At 40.4% G+C, this 27,989-nt stretch overlaps 1 protein-coding gene across 2 annotated transcripts in view; it reads right to left on the bottom strand.

The window, feature by feature from the left end:
* Nucleotides 1-27,989, bottom strand: part of NEK7 (NIMA related kinase 7) — a 74,581-nt gene that overhangs the window by 28,930 nt on the left and 17,662 nt on the right. For both annotated transcript variants that reach the window (XM_044432386.1, XM_044432387.1), the window contains exons 4-5: nucleotides 16,553-16,615; nucleotides 11,897-12,007 (exon numbers count right to left, since the gene is read on the bottom strand). In XM_044432386.1, coding sequence (XP_044288321.1) covers nucleotides 11,897-12,007; nucleotides 16,553-16,615 — 174 coding nt within the window. The remainder of the gene's footprint in view (nucleotides 1-11,896; nucleotides 12,008-16,552; nucleotides 16,616-27,989) is intronic.

Raw genomic sequence — 27,989 nt, forward strand, 5'->3', positions numbered from 1 at the left:
ACCTGGCTCCCTGTCCTCTTTCCAACATGTTCATGGCTTGGGAAGGGAAACAAACCCCCTACAACCAGGTTGGCTGAGATGTTGGGGGATGTTGCCTGGCCTTGTGTCCCCAACAGAGTGCCCCCAGAAGGGCAACTCTTTTGGCATCGTCCCCTATGGGGGGCTGCTCCTAGGACAACAGCACCCTGTTTCTGGCCAGCAGATGAAAAGGTCTTCCCAGAGTCAAATTTAGCAGTTCAAATGTAATGAGTAATTGTGCTTTAATTCAGGCATGGATAGGAGACTAGGGCCTCCAGGCAGATCTCTGGATAACCTGCAATAGATACCAAAGCTTTAAAAGTTTAACAAAAACATGTACGATTGCAAGAAAAAAGTCTATACAAAGTCTGGTTGATGCCAGTTGCCCATCTGTATTAAATTAATGTTTACATGTAATTAAAAGTAAAGGGTAAGGAGAGGATTTTCACCCAAGAGAAGGTAGGAGAAAGGGAGCAATCCTGCAACCTGCTCATGGTCTCAACCCACAGTTAAAGGAAGAGCAATGCTACATCTGCACTGTCCAGAAGATAAAAAGAAACAAACAAGACAAACAGAATAGAATATGCCTTGTTATTCTATCATATGCACGCGCACACACACACACACACACACACACTTTTAGATTTTTTTCTCACAGCATTTTCAAATGAGGCAATGTTTGAATGCCAGTTCCTTAAACGCTCTCTTCACTCAGGCCTGGATTGAATCCAAACAAATTCTATGTATCTGTCCTCCCCATAGCTGGGATTTGCATATCAGAGGATTGTTTGATGTCAACACAAAGATAGAGCCCTGGTTTCTTCTCATTTATAAACAAATACACACTTCAAGTACACGCATATAAAGGCGCACACTTCTTTGTTTTGGAAATGAATTCTGAAAAGATTTTAACAATGAACTCTCAAGCAAACTTCCCCTGCTAATAGGAACTCTTCAGACAATGTTTGCTGTGCCTAGATACACCCAAGTATCCCAAAATGTTCTTCCTAGTATTTATAGCAGGCACTTGCAAAGTGTTAGAGGGGTGTACAAAAAATGCAGTTCGCTCACCAAACTGATGGGGCAAAATCGGGTTCTAATTATTTATTACTCAAGGTTTTTTTGTTTTATAGGTCTTTAAGTTCCCAGGGTACATTTGGGACAATGGCAAAGACTCTGTGGAAGAAGATGAGGAAGAGGCAGGGTTAGAATTTGCAGCTGATGTGCCAAGGCCAATGACCCCAGAGATAAGCCAAACAGTTGCTGAAAATCAGAGTTTCAACTTCAGTAGATCAAACTGAAGGTGGGGGTGGACCTGACAGTATTAGTCCAATAATACCATATCAGGTTAAGAGGGTGGACCAACTGAGATTCCGGGAGATTGGCCCAAAAGCTGCATGATCCATGAAAAGTGGAGTCAGCTTTTTTTGGTTTGGAAGGGAGGTATTCAGTCCGAAATCAAAATTGCATCATTAAGCAGCGTTTCCTTAATGGCTAGTATTCTGTCTTCGCTTGTGATGGACTTCTTTTTATCACAAAACCTGCCTAGCTGGTCATCTTTAACAAAATACAGACTTTAATTAGAAAGCCAATTGACCTGGTCTACTGCGATGTTGGAGGCTCCTGTGCATTCCATGGACAGCAGGAGTCAGGGAGTCATGAACCAACAGGTGCTGGCGCTTATTAAAGCAGATGTGTTCCTGGTCGGCAAGATAACATGCATGTTGGCCACATTATGCAATCAAGCTCACTAGAAAAAGATATAATACTTGGAATGCTCAGCAGAAAGAGAAAACCAGCTCACCAAAGAGCAAGGTGGTTAGACTCCATCAAAGCGGATGTGAGCCAGAGCACGGTTCAACCGAAAGAGGTGGCACAGGATTGGAAAGTGTGGTGAGATTTGGCCCATAGGATCGTTTATAGCTGTACATGCCTGAACAGCTGACCCATAAGCTGGAAAAAGGAGGAAAGACCTATACACAAGAGCAATTGCCTCAGGTAAACAAGAGAGGGAGCGATTCTATGCAGATTTCAGATACTTCAGTCTCCCAACTCTGAGGCTGGACAGCTTTCCAACTATGGAGGTGGGGATCAGAGTCTGCTGCTCCTCACTTCTATTCCACTACCAAGGAAGGGGCAGAAGGTATCCTGACGTCTTTCCTGCCTCCACCTCTCCTTCTCTGAAATACTTCTGCTGTTTGTTTTTGACCGTTCAGCAAAAATGCAGAGTGGGAGCAAGTGCATCGGATGAACATGAGCTTCTGAGTTCAGGGACCTAGACTCATCTCCATAGGACTTTGCCTTTAGTAGCAAAATAAACTTCTTCTAGCTGGGGTACTTTCATTTGTCCTCCCTCTTGGTATGAAGGACTAACTTGGAGACTAGTTACCATATTCCTGATATCGGAGTATGTAGCCATCAGGACAAATAGCCATTGATACACTAGCTTTATCTTCCATGAATGTCTAATCCTATTCTGTCTGAATTCACAGCCATCTACATCTGATGGAAACAAATTCTGCACTGGATATGCACTGTGAGAAGATGCACTTCATGATACCTGCCTCAAATCTCCCATCATTCAGCTTCACTTGGGGACCTCAGGTTCTAGCATTAAGAAAGGATAAAACTATCTCCACATCCACTTTTGCCACACATCTTTTATGCCCCCCTTTACTCCTTCTATGCTAAAAATCCCCAAATGATATAACGCTTCTTCACAAACTACTGCTTAATCATTTTCCCCTTTCTGCATTTCTTCCAGCTCTACCTTTTTTGAAATGTGACCAGAACACAGACTTCCAAGTAGGCCCACTCCATTGATTTCTACAAGGGTTTTGTATTGGCTGTCTGGCTTTCCTTTCAACCCCTTTCCTAATGAACCCAAACGTGGAATTCCAAGCCATACACTGGATCCACATTTTATCCCACACTGAGCTCCCATTTCCTGATCAATCATCACCAGCTCCGACCATTTAATGGCCATTGCCCTGTTTGGAAAGATTGTTTTGGTGCTCCTTGTTGACCTTTACGTTGGTACCACCCTCTTTGATTTGGCATTGTCTATGAACTGGATCATCTCACTGCTTACTCTAACTCCTGATCATGTGTAACTGTAAAGGAGGAAGACCTTTTGCAATGTCATCTGATGAAAATTTGAAGCTGACAGCCAGCTGCCTTGAAAGGACTAAGAACTGGCCAGTTTATTAAAATGGTTAGTCCAGACTTTACTTATTTCTTCCCTTAAGTTTGTCCTTAAATTGTGAACATGTGTCATATTTAAGAAGAAATTGGATAGAGATGCTCAACAGACACATTTTGAAAAAGGGATGGTCCTAACGTGCCAATTAGACTGCTGTGTGCCAATTTAAACAAGCATTTAAAAAAAAAAACCTTATCAATGGTATTCAGCTATGGAACCATATAGAAATGAAATTGGTGGTGGTGGTGGTGGTGGTGGTGGTGGTAATAATAATAATTTGCTACTGATGTTTTACTCTTAAATTTGCTTTTAAAAATGTATATTTAATCTGTTTTATCTCATTCTTCTGTCTTTATCTCCTGAAAAAGGCTGATACTTAGTGCCACAACTAACAGCACTACTCCTAGAAAGGAGTCACACATATTTTTTCAGCACCCTGATATTGTGTCTCCCAATTTATTCAATTAATTGCACTCTCCCCCATTCTCTTTTCTCTGCGAGGGGCCAAACTCTGGGACGAGCTCACAGAGGGCCTCCAGGGAACAAATATCATTTGCAGATCCCCATTCTGTTGTCCAGTCTGAAGTCACTGTCATTTGAGCTAGCGTAAAAGGAATGTTGTTCATGGAGTCGCAATGGGTCGGACATGACTTCGTGACTAACTACAACAAAACATAGTGAGAATTATTATAATTATATCTATTTATTCAGTCTGCCATCATACATTTTTGAGTAATTACTTTATAATACATGCTGATAAGAGTAATCATGTTCATCTGTGGTAGTAGGGGAGTAATTGGTTTTCTGTGGGAATCTGTGGTGCAATCTCTAGGTGCCATATTTCTGGAAGACATTTCCCTTATGCCAAAGCAATACAAATGGTGTTAAACTTACACAGACTATTCATAAAGGCAGCGAAAACAAGTAGCTGGCAACTCCACTGGTTCATTCCTGAAGCCACTGTGTGTTTTGAAGGTATGTGGGATGTTACTTTAATTTTGCCTATGAAAAGCTCCACTCTGCATGGGTGAAATGCCTGTATCTGGGAGAGAGGCAGAGTACATTGGTGTCTTTTGTGTGCATTATTTGCTGAGTTGTGTCATGATGACTAGGTTGCTGGCAAAATATATCAGCAACATGTGTTACACATCAGGTTGCAGGAATGCCACCTGAGATGACCAGTTTGGAGGACTGTGGCCAAGGTGTAAAAGTAAAAGGTTAATCCTTTCCTTCCCGTGCACGGCAGACCCAACCCAACCTGGTGCACTCTTGCCATATTTTCAATCATTTCCTTTGCACATACCATAAAGAACACAAGGAACATTTTCCTGACCTGGCAAGGAAAGGAACTCAGAAAGAGGCAGAGGGAAGTCACCAAGGAAGGCTTTTAAGGAGCTTAAAAAATAATCTTGGCCACATTGCCTACATCAGGTTGCTCTGCTCAAACATTTCCTCCCACTGAAAATCACTCAAGAACCCTCCATTATCACAAGCAAGAGAATGGGCCCATGGAAATGGGGATGGACTCTGATCATTTGGGTTATCCTTTTCTGCACTTTTTGAAGGTTTGCAATATACTTTTTGATGTGCAGTGCCAAAACTTTAAAATCCCAGCTCTCCCCTTAACTCTAAGCTACAAAGTTCACCACCCCACCAGCCCAACCCCCATGCCATAAAATCTAGTTATTGGGATTTGTCAGTGCTTGCATACTTGTGGCAGGTGAATATTTCCGTCAGAACAGAGGGATAAAATTGAGGACTGGGACTTCAATTTTTTTTAAATGACGTATTACAAAAAATGGATAAAAAAAGAAAGAAAAATTAACACAAAACAGGTACTACAGGTAGTGTCAAAACTTTTAACAGCAAACACACATGTAGTCAGTTCAAAGCATTATTTCCTTTAGGAAGATGCTTAATAAAAAATATATTGAGACTTTGTTCTATAATTAATACATCTAGTGTTAAAGTTGCCAGGTGTACAGTTGATTTTTTATTTTTAAGATTGAGAACAACTTTTAAAAGTGAATACACAGAACAGCTCAGAGAGAAAGGAGACAGAATGGCACAGGTAACATATATCTTAGTGTTTGGATAAAGAGCACACAGTACACATCAAAAGCATGTTTCAGTTCTCAATAGCAGTAAGTGTCTTTGCCCTAGCTTATAAGAAAGTCTCAAATAAAATGTGGGTTTTAAAAAGACTTAGTTAAAAGAACAACAACCTTCCACACTTAACAATGGAAAAAATGTGACTTGGTTCCTATTTTTGGCTTGCTCTTCCCATGTTTTAGGAAGCAACATCCCCCCACTCCATTAAAAGCAACTTTAACCACCAAGAGGCAGAGAAAAGAAAAGCACCTCTTTCCTTCTTCCACTGAAATCTATTGGCCAACTCTCCAGGAATGAAGAAATGGGTTTGCAGAGAAGACTGCCATATATACCAATGCTGAAGGCAGTTACCTTTTTGGCATTCACCTATACACACAGTACTCAGCAGTAGTGGCTCTATTAAGAGAAAGTGATAATGGATTTTGCAAGCATATGCATGTGCTTTGCAGGGGCACCCAGGAGCTTATTAGTACACCAATTGCAACTAACAGCCCCAGTCCAAGTTCCTTTGCACCTAACCTGTACCATGTACTCCTCTTGCATTATTCTGGAAACATGAGAAGTTCCAGGCAGCATGAGAACAGTCAATGCTGCGACTTCAACAGCCATCTTCCATGGGCCCAAATCTTCCAGGAGCACACACTGCAACACTTCCCATGTCCCTGTCCAAGATTATGCCAGAAGTAAGGTAGCATATTGTGCTTATCTTTGGGGGCTCTGATGCCAGGATCTTGACAGGGTCTTTTTCATTGTGGCATTCATTTCTGGAATTCTCTCCTCAGGAAAGCTTGCCTGGCACTGACACTGCTTTCTGTTATCATGCCAGGTTAAGACAGCTTTTGAGTGTATGTTAGTTTAATCAAGTCGATTAAATACAGGCAGACCCCAAGTTACAAACATCCAAGTTATGAACAATCTGTACTTATGAACAAACTGCCATCAAGCCTATTAATCTAAAACAAATTATTGCAGAAAATCATCATAATCACAGAGAGAGGGAAAGCGAGAGGGGAGAGAGGGAAGGCCTCCAAAGAATCACCCTAGAGCTGAAGCAAAAGGTGGGAGAGGGAGGCCTCCAAAGCAGACCTTTCTGCCCTGCCCATCTGGAGAGGGAAATCTCTCTAGCATTTCCTTGCTGGAAAGAAGAGGTGCTGCTGAGTTTGGGGAGAGGGGGTAGAGATAACTGTACTTTTTCCAGTTTCATGAGTGTCCTGCATCCCTAACCCCACAAATGTGGAGGGCCAGCTATAAGTGATCCAAGTTACATACAAAGTCAACTTAAAGATAAGTTATGACAACTTGTTCATAACTGGAGGACTACCTGTGGAATAGATTTTTATATTTTGCTTTGTGTATACTGACCTGGAAATATTACTAAAGGACAGTACATAAATCTTTTGACGGAATCTTTTTCAATAAACACAGACATAGCAGGACTTCTTCTCAAGCTGTCTTTCAGGACTCTTATACCAATACAGTGTCATCCAGATATCAAGATGGATTTATAAGTTACCAAAAATGTCCCCGCTTCTCCTGGACCTCCCTCCAGGCTCAAACACTGCCAGGCTTCCTATGGGCAGAAGCTGCCTAGTCTAACTCTAAAGACGTAAGTAATCTTACTTCATAACCTATCACTCTGATGGATATAAGTGATTCTTTTCTCAGAGAGCTTTGCAAATATTCACAGTGGGCCTTTAAGAACTCTCTAAGATAATTCAAGAAAATAACTAAAATAAAGATCTAATAACCTGGAAAAGCTCTGCTGGACAGCACTGTGCAGATGGAGCAGTGATAGGAATGTATTTCCTCATTGTCACTGGTACTGCCACAAAAGAAATATCTAAGATGAGCTGTAAATTATGTCTGATCATAATGGGTTTCCATTTCCTTCCTGTTGCTATCTGGCTATCATTCCAATAGCTTCATTAGGCAATTACTTGGCATACCAAACATTTACCCAGTGAGGAAGCTTATTTAAGGGTGATCATATCTGCAGCCAAATTTTTAATCTGAATTCTCTGAGACCACAGCTTTGATGGAAATGCCAACAGAAAATTCCTAAGGGACCTGCCCAGAATCTATCAATCGGATGTCCTGAAAAGTCCACAACCCTGCAAAGAATATTGCCACTAAAATCCTACATTTTACCAGAATGGATCTAACTGTAACAACAGACTTGGCATATAGCCTTCATCTTCCAATCAAATCAATTGTTCAACCTCCTTCATTTGTTGGCTCAGTGACAAACTTGGAAAGAAGCATTATTGTCCTACTGATGGAAATCTTGACCACACAAGTCAGCTGAGCATGGATGCCAAATTCCCCCAGATCTATTATCCTATTCATCCTCAAAACCAAATTAAAGACCACCTCCATCAGGTCAGGTGGGGAAAGTCTAACTAATGCCTCAGTATCCAACTTCAGGTTCAAACACTCAAAAACTTGAGTTTGACCAGACAGGAAACAAGGAATGCGTATGAAGGAATTCTTGCAGGCTACATCAACACCTTCTTTTTAACCATCAAATCTGAGCTGAGAACCAAAGGGAACTGAGGCAATCCAACCCTTCCCAGCCCATCAGGATTTAATCATGGATGGCAGCAAGGTTTCCATATATTGACCTTGTGTGAAGGAATAGCACCGACAGATTGTGAGACTTACTGCGTGGAGTTCCAAAGCGTTCTTTGGTTCCAAAGGGTTCTTTGGTCAGGAAGAGGAGGCCAGCCCTCAACCAACGGAAGTGTTTCCTCAAGGAAAAGCTCAGCCAGGTGTCTCTGGCAAAAGATGTGTTTACACTTCTGGTCTTAGTTTACAAATTAAGTACATTCTAGGATTTTTTGTTTCATTCCCTGTGGGTTGATGGTTATTTATACAATGGATTCCAAGTGGGTGCCTTGACTAAACTACAAATGTATAACTGCTTTATTTCTTCCTTTGCCATGCCTCCCACTTCTTTCACATTATAGACAGAGGGAATACCCATATTGAGTAAATTTAAGTAAATTTTAAAATGGTGTAAAAGAGGTTCCCGGAGGGTCCAAGGTCTGCAAAGTACAGCTCTATCTGAATAAGCTAATTCACACAACTGTCAACATGGTAGTGCCACTGTGGTAAACATTAATACCTCCCATTCTTCGTTTTGTTCTTTCATTAGGACAAGTAGCATCAGGACATTAGTAGCATAATACCATGCTGAATACTCACCCAAATGCCCAGCCGCCCCCTGAGATCGGCGGGAGAGGCCCTTCTCCGGGAGCCCTCCGTGGAAGAAGTTAGGAGGATGGTTACTCGGAGGAGGGCTTTCTCAGCGGTGGCGCCCAATCTATGGAATGTGCTCCCCAGAGAGGTCTGCCTGGCACCGTCGTTATTTGTTTTTCGGCGACAGGCGAAGACCTTTTTATTTAAGCAGTATTTTAAATGTTAATATTATTGAATTTTATCTGGCCAGGGCGGCTTGTTTTATATTGTATGTTTTATATTGTATATTTGTATTTTATTTTAATGTATATATTTTAAAATGTTATTTTAATTTATTGTTGTAAGCCGCCCCGAGGCTTCGGCGAATGGAGCGGCATAAAAATGTTTTAATAAATAAATAAATGACAGAAGCAGACCCAGCAACCTATTAACATCCTTTCTGGGTTCCAAGAGTCTAATTACTGCCCCCCCACACCCTGCTCATACACAAAACAGCATGGAATCTAAAGCGTTCACATGTTTCCATTGTGTCATATATCGATCCCTTCTCTTGCCTATGATGCATCATTGTACTTCCCTTCTCAACCTACTGCTTATACACCTAACCTAAACTCACACTGATCCCACTACAAGAACTATGAAAAAGTGAGTACATTGTGAAACCTTATGCATATTTAATCATAGTCTGATAGGCTATCATTAACTTCAAACAGCAATCCGAGTTCACTACATTAAACATGATGCCTATGCTAAGAGGACATCATAAACTTCCCTCAAAAAGAGATGAGTAAGAACTATCCTAATTTTAACAAGAGCCAAATTGCACTGTGGGCAACAGCAGACATCTCTGGGGTGGAATTACCCCCCAAGACGCATTCACAGAATTCACCACAGATTAACTGATGAATTCATTAATCATAGATTAAAATTGTGGATTTTTATAAAATAAAAATTATACTCAGAGTTGGCCTCTCCGAACAAGTATCTGAAGGCTGATGGCATTAATGTAAATTATTTTTGCCCTCCTGTGAATTGAAAAAAGTCTATAAAATGGTTTTCAGATTTGTAAAGAATATACCTGTATTTAACTATTCAAGAGGAACTGCTACCTTCATTAAATAGCTTCAAAAGATATCCTTGAAAATTATCAGTGGAGTTGAAATACTAGAATATTTATTTCAAATGGCTAAATGCAAGACTGTTAAACTGACTAAAAGTTAATAGTTTGACAGCCCCAGGTAAAATAAAGGCATCAATAGGGTCATAATAAAATCTGTCAGAAAGAAAAAGACCAACTTCCTGTTAATAAGTGCTATATCAAAGTGGAATATTTAGAAAACAAACCCTTTATACTGTAGAAAGTGCTAACCTACAGAATTATTAATTTATAAGCAAAATATTAACAATTTTCTTATAAATATTAACAGGACATTGCCAATAGCAGGTATTGGCTTAAAACTCATCTTGGCAAGGAACATTCTTCAAAGCATGGAGTTAAACATAAAACAGTTTCTGCTATAAAGCAAAATCAATAAAGCCACATTAATATTTTTGATGGCACCAAGTAAAGACTAAATAAAAGGCATATACTTTTTGATGGAATTATACTAAAATAGCTGTTATTCTTTCTCAACCATTCTGCACTAGTAAAAAAGCATTTCATAAATGTGGTATCTGGTGTATGCTTAATCCTGATAAGTTGCAGCTTTAAGAAGAAATAACATATCTGATTTCAATTCAGCATGGAAGTGTGAACATTATATTAAGGATTATTGTTCAGAGTATAGGGGTCTGTAATGGTGATGTTAATTTCAATGTTAATTCCTGGATCTGATATTTTACCCATAAACCTTTTTTTCACTGTATTTAAAATACCCAGGGAGTGTGAATAAAAGCAGTACCAAACGGCTAACACCTGCCTATTTTAGAAGTTGTAGGAAGTAGCTCCTGTATTGTTAAATAAGAACTTAGATAAGGAGAGTTTCATATCAGCCTTGGAATGGAATCTTCTCCAACACTGCAGGACAATCAAATTCTTTATTGTAGGGCAATACAGGTGAAAAGCTTTTACACATTTTTAGACCTCTTGGAATCAGTTGTGAGCCCAAATACATAGGACTAAGAACAGAAGCAATTAAAGTGAGTAACTGGATGGATGGATGCTCCATCCATCCATCTATCGATGCAAAATGATAGATGACAGATGGAAACAAAAGTATCTCTTTTGCAGTATAACAAAGATGAGTGGGGAGGACACATCAACATGGATGCCCATGCCCAGCACTGTGCTCATTTTGAAAGTGCAGAGATAATGTGAACTGTACTTTCAAAATGGAGGATTGTTGAAGGACTATTGAAAACATCCTGCAGAGACCTGTATTTCTATCTTAGTTGATCCAGTTTGGTGCCAACATATGCAGCCAGATAACAGCTGAAGTGTACCAATGCTTGACTGATCTAAAATGATCCCATGTTATTATTGGCATTGCAAGAATGACAGGTGGAATCATTTGTACAAGCAAAACACAACCAGGAAGATGTCCAAGACCCCAAAGTATTGTTATTTTGCTTTTACAACTTTGTTAATGGTAATTAATTATGTACATTAGTTATAACATTAACTATAGTACATTATTACTACATTAACTCAAGGTTAGTTGGTACCTCATGACTGTTTGGGGCTTCCACTTCGTTCTCGGTTCAGCAAACAGCCAAGGGATGCCTGCTATGGTATTGTTAGGTGCAATATCTGAACCCTACTCCCTGGGTTGAAGTGGGGGTGGGAAGAAAAACAACCCATCAACAAGCCATAGGTTCAAACTCTGGTTTGTTTGCCACTCAACTATGCAGATTTCTGGGTTCAGACACTGCAATGAGCACAGTGTTCCTGGGTTGTTTTGTAATCAAGAAACAAAGTGGCAGCAAAGCATCAGTTACTCACTCGCACCAGCATGACCCCAACAATCCCTTAGAAAAACAACCCATGGGTTGCCATTACATGCAACCTACATACAACTTGGCAAACCTGGAATACTGTGGTGATCGCATCATCTACCTTTTCTTAAAATTATGGGACATTAACATATAAGGGTGTGACAACCAGATACCCTTACACAAGTCTCAATTGTTTAGATGGATTTACATATTTATTTATTTTTAAATGCATATACTACAACCTATAGGCTAATTTGCAGATCTATAAACTGGAACAGGAATGCAGCCATGATTTCTAATTTTGGCTACTCACAGATGCAGGTTTGCAGTAAAACCCTGCGTAATGAGAATCCAAATGCAAATGAAATACCTTGTCATTTTTCCAAAGGAAAAAAAACTTATAAAGAATTCTGCAAAATGAAGATATTGTACCTTGATCATTCGAGAAAGGTCTCCGGCATCTGCTAATTCCAGCACGATATTTAGTTCATTGTCTTCAATAAATGATGCGTAATATTTGATTACATTTGGATGATTCAATTGCTAGGAAAATAAACACATATTTCACTCTATAATTCCCTGTTCATATCTTCAAGAGCCTATAATAATTCATCAATTAAGAGTGCTTCCTTGTTTAAATTAAATCCCCAAACAAATTCCCATTTATGACTAAATTAAATCCCAACAAGGGGATTTTCCTTTATTTAATTTAAAAATGATGTTCACACACTTTCCCCCATGAATATCAGTGATCCATCCATCAAAACACTACCATCATGCTCTCAAATCAATTCTCACATTATAGGATGTGCGTGTTTTATCTTCAAGCCCTCCTCCTGCATGTGAGCATATAATTTCTGTAATGGCTTCTCACTTGCACAATACATTGTTTTTTCCCTGAATCTTTCACCTGTGAACTCAGTGGCCGCATATTAGTTATTATTTATTTACAAAACTTATGTAGACCATGTTATCTTTCGAATATGGAGATTTCAAAAGATAACGTATCATGTTAAAAACAAATCAGTAAAATTGGCTGGCTAGCTGAGAAGGCTTCCTGAAATGCAAGCTGTTTTCAGGAAGTTCAAAAGCAATACAACTTTGGCACCTGCATGACATCCAGTGGGAGGGAGTTCCTCAGAAATGGAGCCACTGGACTGAAAAGGTCCTGTCTGAGTGGATTCCCATGGTCCATATGGAACCACCAGGGACATGCCACCCAATGACGTTGGTGACCAGGCAGGTTGGTAAAGACTTAGAGTACCGTCCCAGGTACAGCAGGAACCCCGTATAAGCAGGGGATAGGTATTAAGCCCCCCAGAAGAGTCCTAAAACAGCAGATAGTAGTGAACCCTATATATTTTGCATACACATTTCTTTTTTCACAATTTCACAGAAAGAAGATTCATTCTACCCATACATCCTAACAACCTCAGCGCACAATTCTTTTTTTTCTCTATTAAATTGAGAATTTTCATTTTACTACTTCTCCTCCACTTTTCCTTTGGACTGAGGTCAACTGCAGTTAATAGAAACTGTGGTAACCGGGACAGTGAATACGGGGGTCCTACTGTATTAAGTTCAATTCTATAAGATGAACTTTCAAAGACAGCTGTTTGATTAATTCAGACCAGAGGTGGGAAACGCATGGTGCCCAGTGCATCCAGAGGCCTTCCCTCCATGGCTCTATCCATCCCAGCAGTGCAGCTGGGCTTAGAAATCTAACTGGGACTACTTTCCAAGCCCAACTGCAGCACTGGTGGTGATTTGGCAACAGTGATGGATTTACCCTTCCCATGCATTGTTCTACCATGGAAATCCTCTCTCTCTCTGTGTAGATCAGGCTTAGAGGGGGGAAAACTCCCATAGGTGTTAGCAGAAGCTTTTTATCTATGCCTATGTGCTTTGTGGGGAAGGTTGAGGAGGGGAGGGGAGGGGAGGAGAAAGGGGGAGGAGGGAGAGTGGGGTGGGGGAAGAAAAGCAAGGAAAAGAAAGTCTGCCTGCATGAGAGAATGCGTGTATGTGAGAGAATGCAAGGTGGTTCAGATGCATGAGAACAAGAATGACAGGGGTGCCTGTGTGTGCATAAGCCCAGGCCTGAGCATGTGGTGGTCACCATTGCGTAAACAGATGCAGGGGTGAGGGAAGAACAGAACACATTCTTAGCCATTTTATTCCCCACTAGTACAGGCTGCAGGACTTCAGCCTTTCTATGAAGTGGGACATGTAATAGTTCATACTATCCTGTGTTGGTGGATTTGTGTAACAGACAACAAAAGAGTACTTCTTCCATATTGGGATTAACTTTTACCTATGGAAAAAGGCTCCACGAATTCCCAAACAACTGTAAGATTAATGTAAAAGGGATAGATTTGCGGCATTTTGGGCTCTCCCAGGAATTATCATAAGCTTTCTAAACTGAAAGTCTCCAACAATTCAAACAGGACAGACAAAAGTCCTGAGTGCTTGTTGGAAGGACGGGATATACAGGCTTGTAATAAAATAAATAAAAGGTACAGAGAAATTCTGCAACCATGTGAAAACAGCAATTCATGTTAAGTGAAAAGTGCTGAAGTGTTAGTATGAATCACTAATAAAATCCACCTGGAGTCTAGTAGGCTTGAGCAATGTAAGTGCTGACTTGATTTCACCAAATAAATAAACAAACAAACCCATTTTCACTTTAAAAGCCCAATGCTGCCTTTTGGGTTGTAGCCAGTGTAAGTCTTACTTAGAACAGGTCCATGAACGGGGCTTAAGTTAAACTAACACTGGATGGAAGCCCTGATCTCCTCAGTCCTCTCAGACTCTGAGCTCAAGACAGAACTAAAAAGTTGTTTTCAAGATATACTGCCAATCTGGGATTAGAAGCTCAGCAGTTAAGTTCTCCAAACTCCAATCTTTGCCTGGCAGAGCCTGTTCAGTAATAGCATGTTCATTATAAAACCACAACCCACCCTCTGAGAAATTCATGAGGCCAGATCTATTTCCATTCATTTTTAATGTCAGCAGGTGTTTGGCATTGTGGCACATTTTTTTAAAGCATATATTGGCCCATCACCCGCTTTATAAAGTTATGTATTTTGCTTCTCTTAAAGTGGCTAGAGATAGGAGAGTTCTCATTTTAGTTTTTGCTTATTAAAGTGCAGCCCAATCAGGATGCCAGTAACCCTCTGAATTCAGAAGATAATGGGCCTCCTAAGCAGGAAGGGAAAAGCATGGAGCCTGTAAGCTTTTCCCACTCTATAACTCAGCCAGATGGCCAGCTTCAGCTGTGGCCACTTCAGAGGAGAAGGAAAGGAGGCTGAGGTACCACCAAGATGCCTAGCATGCCAGAGCCTGGCATGTCTACTAACCCAGCACAATTCTCCCTGTGCTTTGGGGTGCTCCAAGCAGAGACCAGCTATTAGTTGGAATGATTTTCTGCCCTCAAAGCTGGGTCTCTGAAAAATGCTATGGCCGTCTAGACCAGGGGTCGGCAACCTTTAACACTCAGAGAGCCATTTGGACATATTTCCCACAGGAAAAAAAAACACCAGGAGCCGCAAAACCCTTTTGACATCTAAAATGAAGATAGCACTGCATAGATAGTTTTTTCCCTTTATGCTATGTATAAAAAAAACTATAGTGTGTTGCATTTATGAAATCAATGAACTGCTACAGAGAAAACAAATTTTTATTTCTGTATGCAACAAAAACATTTTGAACTCAGAAAAAAAGACACTGGGTTGAAAGTTACTTTCAAATAAAATACTCAATGTCTATCTGAGTCCTCCTCGTATTTATGAAATAAAAGGCGAACTTATATTATCCACTAGCAGCAAACCAAACATGCCACCTGCAGCAAACCAAAAATGTCGTCTGCTTCTGTGTGCCCTCATCCTGTGTGCCCTCACATGGTGAAATATTGAACAAACATCCCTCTCCCAATGTAATAATGTTGCTGGAATTTTTATAAGAATCTTCTTAAAACAGAAGTAGATCTATATCTTCATTATGATTTAGCTGCAGCTCTTGTTCAGACACTAAAAACTGTTATTTTTAATCTTACATTATAAACTAGTAGGACTCCTTTCATATATTTTGAATAGGAGAACAGCTTCCTGCAGAGTCAAAGTCAGTGCTAAAGGGCTGCATGTATTAAACAGCAAACCCCATAAGTTCCTCAGCAGTAAAAGCAAATGAATCTACCCAGTACCATTAAACATTTGATTTTCTTCAGAAACTTTTCTTTTCTTTGGGTTTATGCATGGTTGGAGGGGGGGAAAGCTCAGTAAATCAGTCCACAGATATAGGTGTGTTTAGTGACTGGTTAGCAGATAAACGGTCAAGTACTGTGAATTGTGACAGGTCCCAAGCACAGCTTTTAACATTCAGATGAAGGAGATTACATTGGGACAGAGAGAATCTTTTCAGCAGCTTTTCGTGTAACATGAGAGCCTGCAGGAAGCTTGTTTAGCAGAGGAATGTAGCGATTGACTTAACTAGCCGATTGACTTAACTAGCTAGCTGCGTTCCGTTCCTTCGAGCAGATCAGCGGCTGTGCCGGCACGTGTTCTGAGCCACAGCAGAGGGGTTCAAGAGCCACGTGCGGCTCTGGAGCCGCGGGCTGCCGACCCCTGGTCTAGACACTATTTAGCAGCCATCGGGCTGTGCTGTTACCGTATTATGAACTAAGAGTCCGTTGCTTTGGTCTTCTGCCTGACCTGAGGGCTCCATGCAGTGGGTACAAATCGCAAAGACACACGCAGAAAAATATACAAACATACACGAATACTTGACATCAAGTTCTTTGATGTTTAACTACTGAAGCTTAAAATTCTTTGCCTTCTACTATAAAAATAGTTTAGGATATACATGTTTGTTCTGGCTGTATTTAAAATGCACATATCTCATACAAAATACAAATCCACAGAATGAAGCCATTCTCCCAAGCTTTTAGGCCTGGGAGAGAGATCCTTCAAAACAAATAAAAAAAGAACATTTCACATTCTGGAATGCCACATAGAAGAGCTGTGTTATCAGAATGAGAAAACTTCATTAGTTCTTTTATCAGTGGCAGCAACATAAAAATGCCGCGATGCTTACCTTAAGGAGGTCTATTTCTTTGATGCAATCAGCACGGGCCTTCGCATCCATTAAATCAAATATCTTTTTAGGGAGAGAAAAGGGAGGGAAAACACTATGTGAAAAGAAATTCATAGGTCTTCAGCATTTGCACTAAATGAAAGGTGACTTGAAAATAAGCAACCCACATTGCCTAAATGAGAAATCCCCAAACAATGCCTCATGAGAAAAAAACTAAACAAAGCCTCTTGTAAACTCAAAGTATCCGTCCACAGGGAAGTGCTACTGCTCAAACTGTGATTCACTACACCAGTATTGCCATCTTCCAATCAATCCACAGGGAGACAATAAATAATTCTAAATTGCAGATGTTTAAACCACTGGCCATGCAGTGATGCAAGAGAGTTACACATTCTTAGGTAAGGCTTCCCATGGGGTCAGCACTTTATGATTGCTACCTTCCATTCACGAGGTATGGCCAGCTCAGAGATTGATACCGAAACTAGGCTTCACCATAGGGATGTTCTTCTAAAGTTTAAACTTAAAGCATTGCTATGATATAAACGCTATTCCTTGAATTTTAATTCTAAAGTATGTCTGCTGCAACGATAAAGCATTTTGGAAGCAGTACCTGGCATAAAACTGTGTTTATTTCCTTAACTTAATTGATATGAGGATGATAGTTGAGATTATTACATAATTCTGGCATTGAACTTCCATCCATTTTTATTTATTTGTTTGTTTAACTTCTTTATCACCCAACAGATAAAGCTCTCTGAGCAGTTCACAAAGGACATTAAAAATAACAATAAACAATACTAAAATATCATCATTAAAAGTTTACAATACAATATTTAAAACCAAATCATAACTTAAGGCAGGAGAGGGAAAAGATGGTATGCGATATCATTCAAGATGGTTGCCTCAGCAGAGGGCTGCTTATATCCTTATGGGAACTCCTGCCCCCTAGGTGTCAGGTGGAGTCCAAAGGTAACATTACAGGTCAGAAAGCCACAGGTTCACTCTGGCAATCTGCTCTTGAACAAGACTACCCTTCCTGTTTCCTGTAGGTCTCCCTGCCACAAAAACCAACGGTTTCTTTTGCCTGGTTTGCCATGCAATTCCATGGGTACCAACATATACTGAGCAGCATCTGGATGCGTGTTGGGATTCAAAATTCTAAAGGGGTGTCCCTCATTGCTTTAAAATATGCTTTAAATCTGGAATAAATGTCCACAACTTGTTAAAAGCAAACAAAACAGACTCTCTCTGAAGTGCAAAACAAAAGCACCGAGGAGACTAGCTCACCCACACCCAATAGTCTACTTCCTGTCTGTCACTCAATCACTCTTTATTCATAAGGTGGGGAGGACAATAGCCCTTCTAATAATTTCCCTTTATGGCGCCCCTCCAAACTCTTCTGCAATGCACATTGTTTTATAGACTTATTTTCTTTTTTATTCTTTACAATTATTTTCCATATTATGACAATTCATACAATCAAATAGATAAAATATGTATAAAACATAATCAAATTCATACCAGTTATATTGCCCTTAATAGTAGATATAATTGTATAGAAACCATAAAATTTTCATTCCAATATAAAATAATGAAACTCTTTTTTCTATTAAAAAGTATTTCCTGATCTTCCCTTTCTGACTATCATATTAGTTAATCTAATCATGGAAGCTATACACCAAATCCTCATATATCCATTGTGAAATGTTGCAGAATTAGCTCTCTTCCACTTACTGCTTATCTCCGCATAGCAGCCATTAATTTCATTGTCAACTTGAACTAGATCCTTAATATGGTCAAATTTAAAAAACAATGGGTCTGAAGAAAAGTCCATACCTACAATTCTGTAATAGCTTCCTTTACCATCCTCCAAATTAAGGATGTGCAAGGAAACCATTTGGGAGTGGGAGCTATTTAATTTCATGGGCTCAGCTTCGCACACCCCTCTTCTGTGTGTGTCATCACTAGCAGCAGCAAAACGGTAAGAAGGTCGGTCGCCAGGATGTGTGTTTGCACTATCCCTCTTCCACATCCTGCAGCCACTCCAGGTTGTACAACCAGGCATCCCCAAATATTCAAAGACTTCCTTAGCAAGACCAAGAGGAAGTCTACAGGTGCAAGAGGAACAGATTTTTAAGGTCCATCCCAACCATACTCCAAATAATAATAAAATAAACTATATTTGCTCCCTGGAAACGCACCTCCAACACTTATAACTTTTACTAAGCCCGAGGGGCATTAAACACCAGTTAAAAAGTCAGTTGTGAATGTTCTCTTTGAGATGCATGCAAAGTATACTCTCTCGGTGTATTCTGCAGGAACCAGGTTATTTCTGATCATGGGAAGAGCATCAGGAAGTGGTACAAAGATTTAAGCAGTAGCAATAATTATCTAGCATTTTTCAACCCTCTCCATTTCTGGTCCCCCATTTCACAAACCCAGTACTAACACTGAGAATGCACACATGCAAATATGCACACACAGACACACGTACATCTAGGGAGAGCAAAAACTTTGGCAGACAGTGTTAACTGTAGAATTAGGATACTCTATAAACCTCTTGTGGGAAAGATATCACTAGAGATATATGTTAAATCAGCCCAATGGCCATGAAAAGTGGAAAGAAGTCCTCTAGCAGGAATATATGCCAGAATTCTCTCACCTCCGTGCATTACGAATGCTAGGATGATAGAAAGCACACCCTCTCGGCTGCAAGTTATGATTCAGGAAGGAGACTGAGCTGCAAAGCAGAACTATAGCAAGATAAGTCACGTGAATGGAATGTTAAGACTAAAAAATAATGTCTGACTAATAGAGGAAGGGAAAGAAGGTCTAGCACTGTATATTTAGGGTTTTTTTAAATAAATACTGAAAGGTAAGCTAGTGTTGATGGAAAACACAGAAGCAAAAGTTTATGACTTAGGGTTTAGAACATGCCTGGCCAAAGAGAAATGTTCAGTCTGCAGTTACTTTAAGTTTCAAAGCCAGAATGAAAAACATACACTCTTGCTTACATCACCTTGGCATTAAAATCCCAAGATTTGGCACACGTGTTCAGCTCCAAAGGGTCTGATTACCTTTGAGAAAACACAATAGGCGTGTTCCTGTGTTACTTACCAGCAAAGACTCTTTGTCCTTTAAAACTTCCAAGGACTTGTGTGCCCCGGCCACAACCCTTTCCCACAGCGAGATGCTAACTTCCTAACCTGACTGAACAACACTTGATTGCAGTTATTCCCCAGCCTAAACTCTTGATCTACCCCTGAAAAAATAATTGGAGAGGGTGGTTAGAGAGACTGATTTAAATAAGTACAGTGAAGAGCTGGATCAGAGCTTACTTTCCCCCATGGCAAGAGGATGAGAGAGGTCTGCCAGAGCCCTTCCTCAGACCTTTTTAACCAAATGAAGACCTGCAGTATGCATTTTTCCTTGTACCATATATCATACAATATATATGATTTATTGATTTATTGATTGATTTTTCCAATTTATATCCTGCCTTTTCCTACAAAGGACTCAAGACAGCTTACATCATTCTCCTCCACCATCTTATCCCCAAAACAACAACCCTGTGTGGTAGGTTGCGCTGAGTCTGTGACTGGCCCAAAGTCACCCAGTTGGCTCCATGGCTGAGCGGGGACTAGAACCCGGATCGTCTGAGTCCCAGTCCCATGCTTTTAACCACTACACCACACTGGCTCTATGATGTATGATATATATATTGCTCTCCTCAACCCATCCTACTCACATTTCTGATTGTTTGTTTCCTAGATTTTTTCATAACACTTAAGCCACAGCATTTTTATATGTTGCATATTTTTTGTGGTACATATGTGTGTGTTAAAATTGCTGTCATGGGAGGAGTCACTTCACCAGGCTGGTCGGATGGGGACAGTGACTCTGCAAAAGGAAATGTCCTATACTGCATAATGAGTGGGCCAGGAACTCACTCTTCACAGACTTTCCAAGGGCCTGTGTTATCGGACTGAGAAAGCGAGGACAGTATGGAAGAGGCAGTGGGAGGGCCAGTGGATCGAAGCAGGACAGGCATCTTAGAAGCTGCATCAAAGTAGTTGCCAACAGTTTCCCTGGCTGACCGTCACAGCAGACAGGTTTTGGAGGAGATGGGAGGGGACTGGGGAGAGGGGAGAGCCCCCCTGTCTTGCCCAGTCCCACACACTCTTTACATGAGCAGAGACTATTGTTCAGCTCACTAGCAGGGTGCTTAGTGTTGCACTGTCTTGTTAGCTGTGAAGTGCCAAGAAAGATCTGCATTGTAACGGACTGCCTGCTGTTTTGGAGCCCAGAGTAAGAAGGGAAGGGCTGGGCTCTCAACATCCTATTTCAACAAAGCAGCAGGAACTCCAAGAAGGAGGTAAGTCTGATCCACCTTCAGTTGTTTTCCCACTTCCCCTACTCTGGCCCATGGCTTCTCCCTCTCATTTTTTTCAGACTTGCCCAGTGACCTGGTGAGTAAATACAATACTATTTTTGTCCTCTCCCCTGTGCGGAATAACTATATGTTTTTGCACAAGTAAATCATATTGTCATCAATGGGGCTTACTCAGAAGCAAAACACATTAATTACAATGGCCGTATTCTATGAAAATTCGGCACAGGGAAGGGGATGCACCTGCCTTCAAGAACAGCTTTTGGGTGGAGGGCAAGTCACATTTGTGTGTGACACAAGATCCTATTTTCAACCCAGTGGAGACTGCACTGTAGTGCAGTGATAAATGCATTTTGCATTAATACCATAATAGCACTTCCTGATAAATGGAAGGCTCTCATGGATGAGATTCCCCCCCCCCCTGGTAAATACATTTTAAACAGTCCCAATGTTAAACTCAGTAATGAAATGCCTGAAGTATAGGACAAAGTATTTGGTGGAGCAGGTTTAGGAGGGAAAGATCATGGGGGGAAGGATAAAACCCCCACCCCACTTGCTTCGCACATCTGTTTCTGTTAAGAAAAGAGAAGTGGGCAGGTCCTAATTATATTTTTTTAACTAGCGCACTTAACCTAACATGTGGTTTGGCCCCAAGCCCAGGAATGAATTGGGTAGACCTATATGGAAAAGGCAGGCAAATAAATAATTAACAGTAACTGCAAGCTAAGGATTCAAATAGCCAACTGCTTCCCATTGCAAATGGGGCGATGTTACTAAGCACAGGAGACATACCAACAAACACATAATGCTAACATCCATAATTAGAATTGGAGAACTATGGAGAATTATCTTAAAATACTCAGTATTAATAGAAAGTCTTTTAATAGAAAACATGTTTGATCTAGAAGCAGGGCCTTCCCCTTCCATTCCCTTTCCAGATCATCATCTATTATGGGCTACATAACAAAGTCCTTCCTAACTGCTGGTCATCTGAGTCCTTTGCCTTAACACCTGGATGTTATCTGATGTATCCTGGATTTTACATAAGCATGAGAGATAAAGCAGACCTTTCAGCTATTCAACTTAGGCCTCCCACCTGAAAACTTCTGCAAGGGCTTTTAAACACTGCACATTCAGTTCATAATAAGGTCAAAAGAGGGTCACTACTGAAGTGGCAAAAAAGTCCTCGAAAGCACCCATAATGATTTGGCCAGCTGCAACAGCAGCAGGGCTGTGTTATTCTAAGATACAAGGTAATTCCCAAAATTAACTGAGGTGATCATTATTCAGAGATAGGTTCACCTCCCAGGGATAGACTGGGCCCTTGTGAAAGCAGTGTTCTACCCGTAACAGCTGGTTGGTGACTGCGAGAGCCAAACTCCACATGAACATGCTACCCATGATATGCATAACATACCACAGGAATGTGGGGCCCGAGTTCTTGACCACATACAAATATTTGAGCTCAAATATTTCCCCACCTTTGTATCAGACAGTTCCTTTCTGTGCTTCTTACTTCTCTTATTTTTTTCCTCTGTCTCCCTGGTCTATTTCTTGGTCTTTCTGTTTGTATCCTAAAGAAATTAACTGTGACCTTGACAGGACTGCCTTCATCTGGCCATCACCTCCCTGCCCCTAACTCATCTGCTCCAGGTCACCGATGGCCTTTCCAGAACCTGGAACATGGGCCTACAAGGACATCTGAAAGAACTTTGTACCCTATGACAGATGGTGAAGCTCCCTTAAAAGGCACAACAGACCCTTTTCATCTTTTGGGCCTACAAAGCAGGTAAGACTACAAAACAGGTACAGGCAGAAGGCAGTCTAAGGGCCGAAACAAATGCAATATTGAGCGCATCAAGGGCATTAGTAAAATGCAGACTCTGCTGCACTGAGATAATTTTTTAAGCTTCTCTCCACGCTGCACCTCTCCTCTCCACCTCCAAATCCGCTACGAATTCCAGGAGGGAAGATGCCAATAGCACAAAAGAAAGCTTCTCTCCTGGGACTAATATTTTTGGGTTTTGGAGGGACAGCAGCACCCCTGCAGTTCACCAGTGCAGTACTCACGAATTTCTGATGCCTGCACCCCCCAGCACCTGCCATCTGCTTAAATTCTTGAAAAATTTACTGAAATAGGTAGGTCCTTCTCGGATCTTGCAAGGTACTACTAATGTTTTAGTGCAAAGCTGCATGCTAAGATAACTTAGCTGTCACCTTAACTGTTAAGGGATTCTAATAAAGATTCTCACCTTATAAATTCAAAACTATGAACACACGTCAACTAGGGGAAAGTAAAGCTAGCATACCTGTAGCTTGAATTTTCCAGTGTGTGGCAGAGCCTTTCCTAAGGATCTTGTACTGCCTCCTTTACAATAAATTAGTCTTGCAAGATTTAAATGTTGTGGTGAGCACGATCTATAGCAAACCTTTCCCCGGATAAGAAACGGATACATAGTTTAACAATAACAATACAGGCCCCATGCTATAACAACTGTGCTGGGAGCAGGCAGGCAAGTTAGAAGCCATTTTATAAAGGATATTCTTTTAAGTTTGTCCAAGGAACACACAGCACATGGTACTGATTAAACCAATTGCCTTCAGAGAATTCCAAAAACCCAGATTACTATTTAAGAGAAGGTGGTCTTTGTTTGTGGTTTACTGTAGAACAGCCCATTAACACACTATTAATAAGACTCTGTTACCCTTTCCCTCTGCAGACCCAAACTATTACAACCTTCCAACTTTATGATAAACACATCCGTTTTCTATGGCTAATATCAAGCAGCAAAGGAGCTTCAAATACTTAGAAGTAAAATTAGATAGCCTTAGGCTGTGTGTCACACTTCCCACTACCTTTTTTTTCCTCAAGGCTCTTTAGAATCATAAATAAAATAAACTAAGATGTTCTACATAGTATCTATACTCAAAGTCCTTTGAAAACATATAGTCAGAAAGTAATGAGAGTGGAGGGAGTCACAAAGAGCTTTTAAAGCATTGTAAAGCAATTTGCTACCAGAATGTGAAGTCAACTAACATTGATGCATTGAAGTATTCCCATTCCTTCACTGGTTGTGTTCATGTATCAGGCTAAACTGCTCTAAGAATAAGCCATGGTGGGTTGGATGTAGACTGAACAAGCCACAGTGGCCTGAATGCACCCAACAACCAGGCTCACTGTAGCTTTCTCTCTGCATCCTGCCCCCTCAGTCCCCGAGTATCCCACTGTCCTTTGTGTAGGACCTATCTTGTCTAACCCTCCCATTTCTGATCATTTTCCCCTCTGGCTTGGTTTAAAAAAATCAGAGCTTCAGAAAAGTGCACCTGGAGATGTTCTTGTTACTCATCTGTTCAGCCCTGGAAAATTGCAAAACGGTGTGTTTTCTGATTAGTTTTTGTGGGTGGTGGTGTTCCACAAGTGAGCAGAGGTGCATCTAATATGTGCTATCTTGCCTGTTCGCTTTCCTTTATAAAAGGGAGCCGTGAATTGGAGTAATGATGGGAGACCAGAATATATCCTAATCTAGGTTTGTATATTGATAGCTTGGATGAGAGACAGATATCCATCTGGATATGAAGTATGCAGAGACAAATGAATGGGTTTGATGAGTACAAATGATTTTTAATTACCAGTGCAATTACAGGATACTACTGGAATCTTTCATTCTTTGTAGGATCCAAACATTGTAGACTATTATCTACGTGTATTTTTGAGTATGGATTTTATGTGTTTATTTCATTAAGCATTTGAGATTTGAGAAAATAAAATCCAGATAAAGAAAATATAAATATATGTGCTCAGAATGGAATGAACCTCCAGCCCCAATCTAAGAGACAGCAGTCGATGAACAAGTCAAGAGTCCAAGATGACTTCCCTTTTTTATTTACAACTAGGATTAATATCCTGCTCTCCAGACATAACTCTCTTGCAGTACCATAGAATAAATTAAAGCAAATACAAATCAATACAAAATTAAACATTAAAAACCTCATTATGGGTTGTGGCTTGGGTCCCCTGGCAGGAGAATGCATGAGCTTTTCTGTTTCCCCTGCTATGGTGCTAAGGGAATGGACTCCAGAGTCTCAATTACTATATTTCTTTATATAACCCACTGTAGACATTTTAACCACCCCCCTTCTAATATGCTTCCTGGGTGGCTTACACAAGTTTCAAGGCAGGAAAAAATAAAATATACAACTGCAATCCAAAAGAAGCAAAGCAAACTGAGCAGCATGAAACAACAGCCAAACCAAAATGAATTAAAATTTTTAAAAAACAAGTTTTCACATAGTGCCAACCTGACAGCAAGTGTCCAGGCAAACTTCTTACAAGAAGGCTGTTCGGACTTCCCTCAAGCCCCCCACATAAACACAGGGAAAAACTTTCTTACTGAAATAGAGACTGGTCATTGCACCAATATAGACTCACAGAGCTTAGAAACATTTGTCTCCAAATTTTAGGACTCACATAGAACATGGAACGCATCAGTGGCAAGTCAGGTCTAGTCCATTTGAACAGATCAGTACAGTGAAGAAACTACCATCAAATCAAAATGTTTTGCAAGCCCTTATTAAAAAAAAACAATAATTGCCTCAGGGGGTGTCAACTTACATGTAGAGGGTATGAAAATGGTCCCTAAAGATGCTGTGAAAACTCTCAGCAGAGACCAAGGTGAGATGAAGAACCAAGCAGAAGACGCAGGCTGCACCAGCCTTCTTGGGCACCAAAAGGCACATGCATTAAATCCTATTTTCCAGAGTCTACATCCTTTATCAACAAGAAGTAAGTCGTAACACACTTAGTTAAAACCAGTGCTTTTTTTGTAAAAAAAAAAAGTGCCGGAACTCACATCTTGTTAATCTTTTAGTTAGGGTTTTTTTTAGTGTAATCTAGTATAGCAGGACCGGTGGCTGAGAAGTAATTAGTAATTTTTTTTTCATTTTGGGGTCACATTTTTACACTAAATATTAAAAAAATATTTTCAATTCACCAACTTTTTTTAAAATAAAGAAATTATTTACCTTTTGCATGTAGCCAGTCTGAAGAGTGACTGTAGACTACACACATAAACATAATGGTTGCCACCGGCAGTAAGCACTCAGCACGTGACCACACGACCAATCCCAAGCCGAGCAGCATCCCAAGCCGAGCAGCGCCCTCCCAATCAGCGCGGACACACAAGCAGCCCGCATGCACTATTTCAATGATTTTTGCCGCCGACCTGCTACACCGGACAGGGAGATTCAAAATCACTTGGGAAAATCCGTTGGAAAAATCCGTCAAAAAAGGTTCTATGACAAAAAAAAAAAAACCCTGGTTAAAACTATGGAAAGGGTAGGCATGGCCACCTGGGTGGCTTTAAAGGGAAATTAACAAATTCTTAGAGATGAGGTGAAGAAAGGCCACTAGTCATAATGGCCTTATAGTACCTCCAGTATCAGACACAGCTTAGCTCTCGCTACTGAAAAACACAAGCAGGACCAAACTATCATGGGCAAGTCCTGCTTGTGGACTTCTGCCTGGGTTGGATACTGCGGCGAGCATTAAGCCGGACAAGGGAGGTCTTGGGTCCAGCATGGCTCTTCTTAATCCAGTGACTGAACTTGAGCCTCAACTTTTGAAGCCATATAAAACAAATCAGTTAACGTGAAAAGATACTTCTTTTAGAACACTCTGACTATAAGCGATCCAGCTCCCTTTTCTGCAAACCTTAACGCCTTTCTAACATCACTATTGTTTGATCTTACAGACCGACAATCTTTTTATTTGGAGGTATGAACTGCCATCTGATTTTTTATCTTTCTCTTTTAATGCAAGCAATTTAAGCAATAAAATTCACATCCTGTAGAACCATAAAGACAAGCCTGCAGTATTGCCTAGAAATATATAAGCAATGAAATGATAGCCCACCATGAAAACAAAATGGCCAGTCATGGTTTAATACAGTGGGAAATGAGAACTTTCTTCCTTAAGATTAATTAGTTCTAATTTAATCCCCAAGAGGAAATTCACTGACAACACAGAATGAATAATTAATCTATGTGCCAGATAAAAGGAATCCTTTTATGATCTCCTAACACAAGGTATTAACGGTTGAAATGAAAGGGAAAAACATGGAACTACTTAAGGTGCACAATGTAATGGAGTTTCTGAAGAGAACTCTGGCAAAGCATTCCACCCTAATTCCTGAATAGGCCAAATTGGGTAAAAACAGCATAGTGTATTTGAGTGCAATACACTGTTAATAAACGATAAAGAAGAAGATCCTGTTCCTGGGCAATTCAAAATCCTGCTGTATTCTTAAGTTAAAAATAGTTCTTTAAAACACATGCACCCACACACACATATATAACTACAGGCTTTATTTAGTTGAGTTCTTTTAGACATTTTATACTATGATTTAATACTACCGTATTTCCTCCTCTGCCTCCCCTTTCCCTTAAACTGCAATAAAAGAATATATTCTTAGATCAGTTAGGAAGCTTTTTATTTTTAAGGGGCACTTTGAAACATGAACATGGCCTAGAAAGTTTAAGAATGGCTTTAAGTGCTGTGCAGTCTTCCAGATGGAGAGCATGGTGAAGTAATGCAATGAAAGTTTTGAACAACTTTTGTTAGATAAATGGCACAGCACGATACTCAAAACTGGTCCTACATGGTGTTTAGAAGAGGTTGGGAAGCTTAGAATGGGGTGCAAAACCCACTGCACCCACATTCCATCACCCTACAGTGAGTCAGCAATGCAAACCAGTCCTGGGCATCTTCCCAGGTAAGTACATGGATTAGTACAATTACAGGATGGCAGCAGGCCTGTGAATGACTCACTAATCCAAATTGTTGCAGAGGCCTTCCAACATCATGTCCCACAGCACGTAGGACTAAGAGATTGAAAAATAATCCAAAGAAAATAAATCTATATTTATAACACTAGCTCATTATTAAACAGCAAGGAATAAGGCAAGCAGGAAAGGGAAGGGAGGGGAGATCACAGAATAGTGGATTTGGAATAGTGGATTTAGAAGGTTCTACTCACTGCTCAATGCAGA

Source organism: Varanus komodoensis, unplaced genomic scaffold, assembly GCF_004798865.1.
Source record: "Varanus komodoensis strain SLA01 unplaced genomic scaffold, ASM479886v1 scaffold24, whole genome shotgun sequence".
In the NCBI taxonomy this organism is placed as follows: Eukaryota; Metazoa; Chordata; class Lepidosauria; order Squamata; family Varanidae; genus Varanus; species Varanus komodoensis.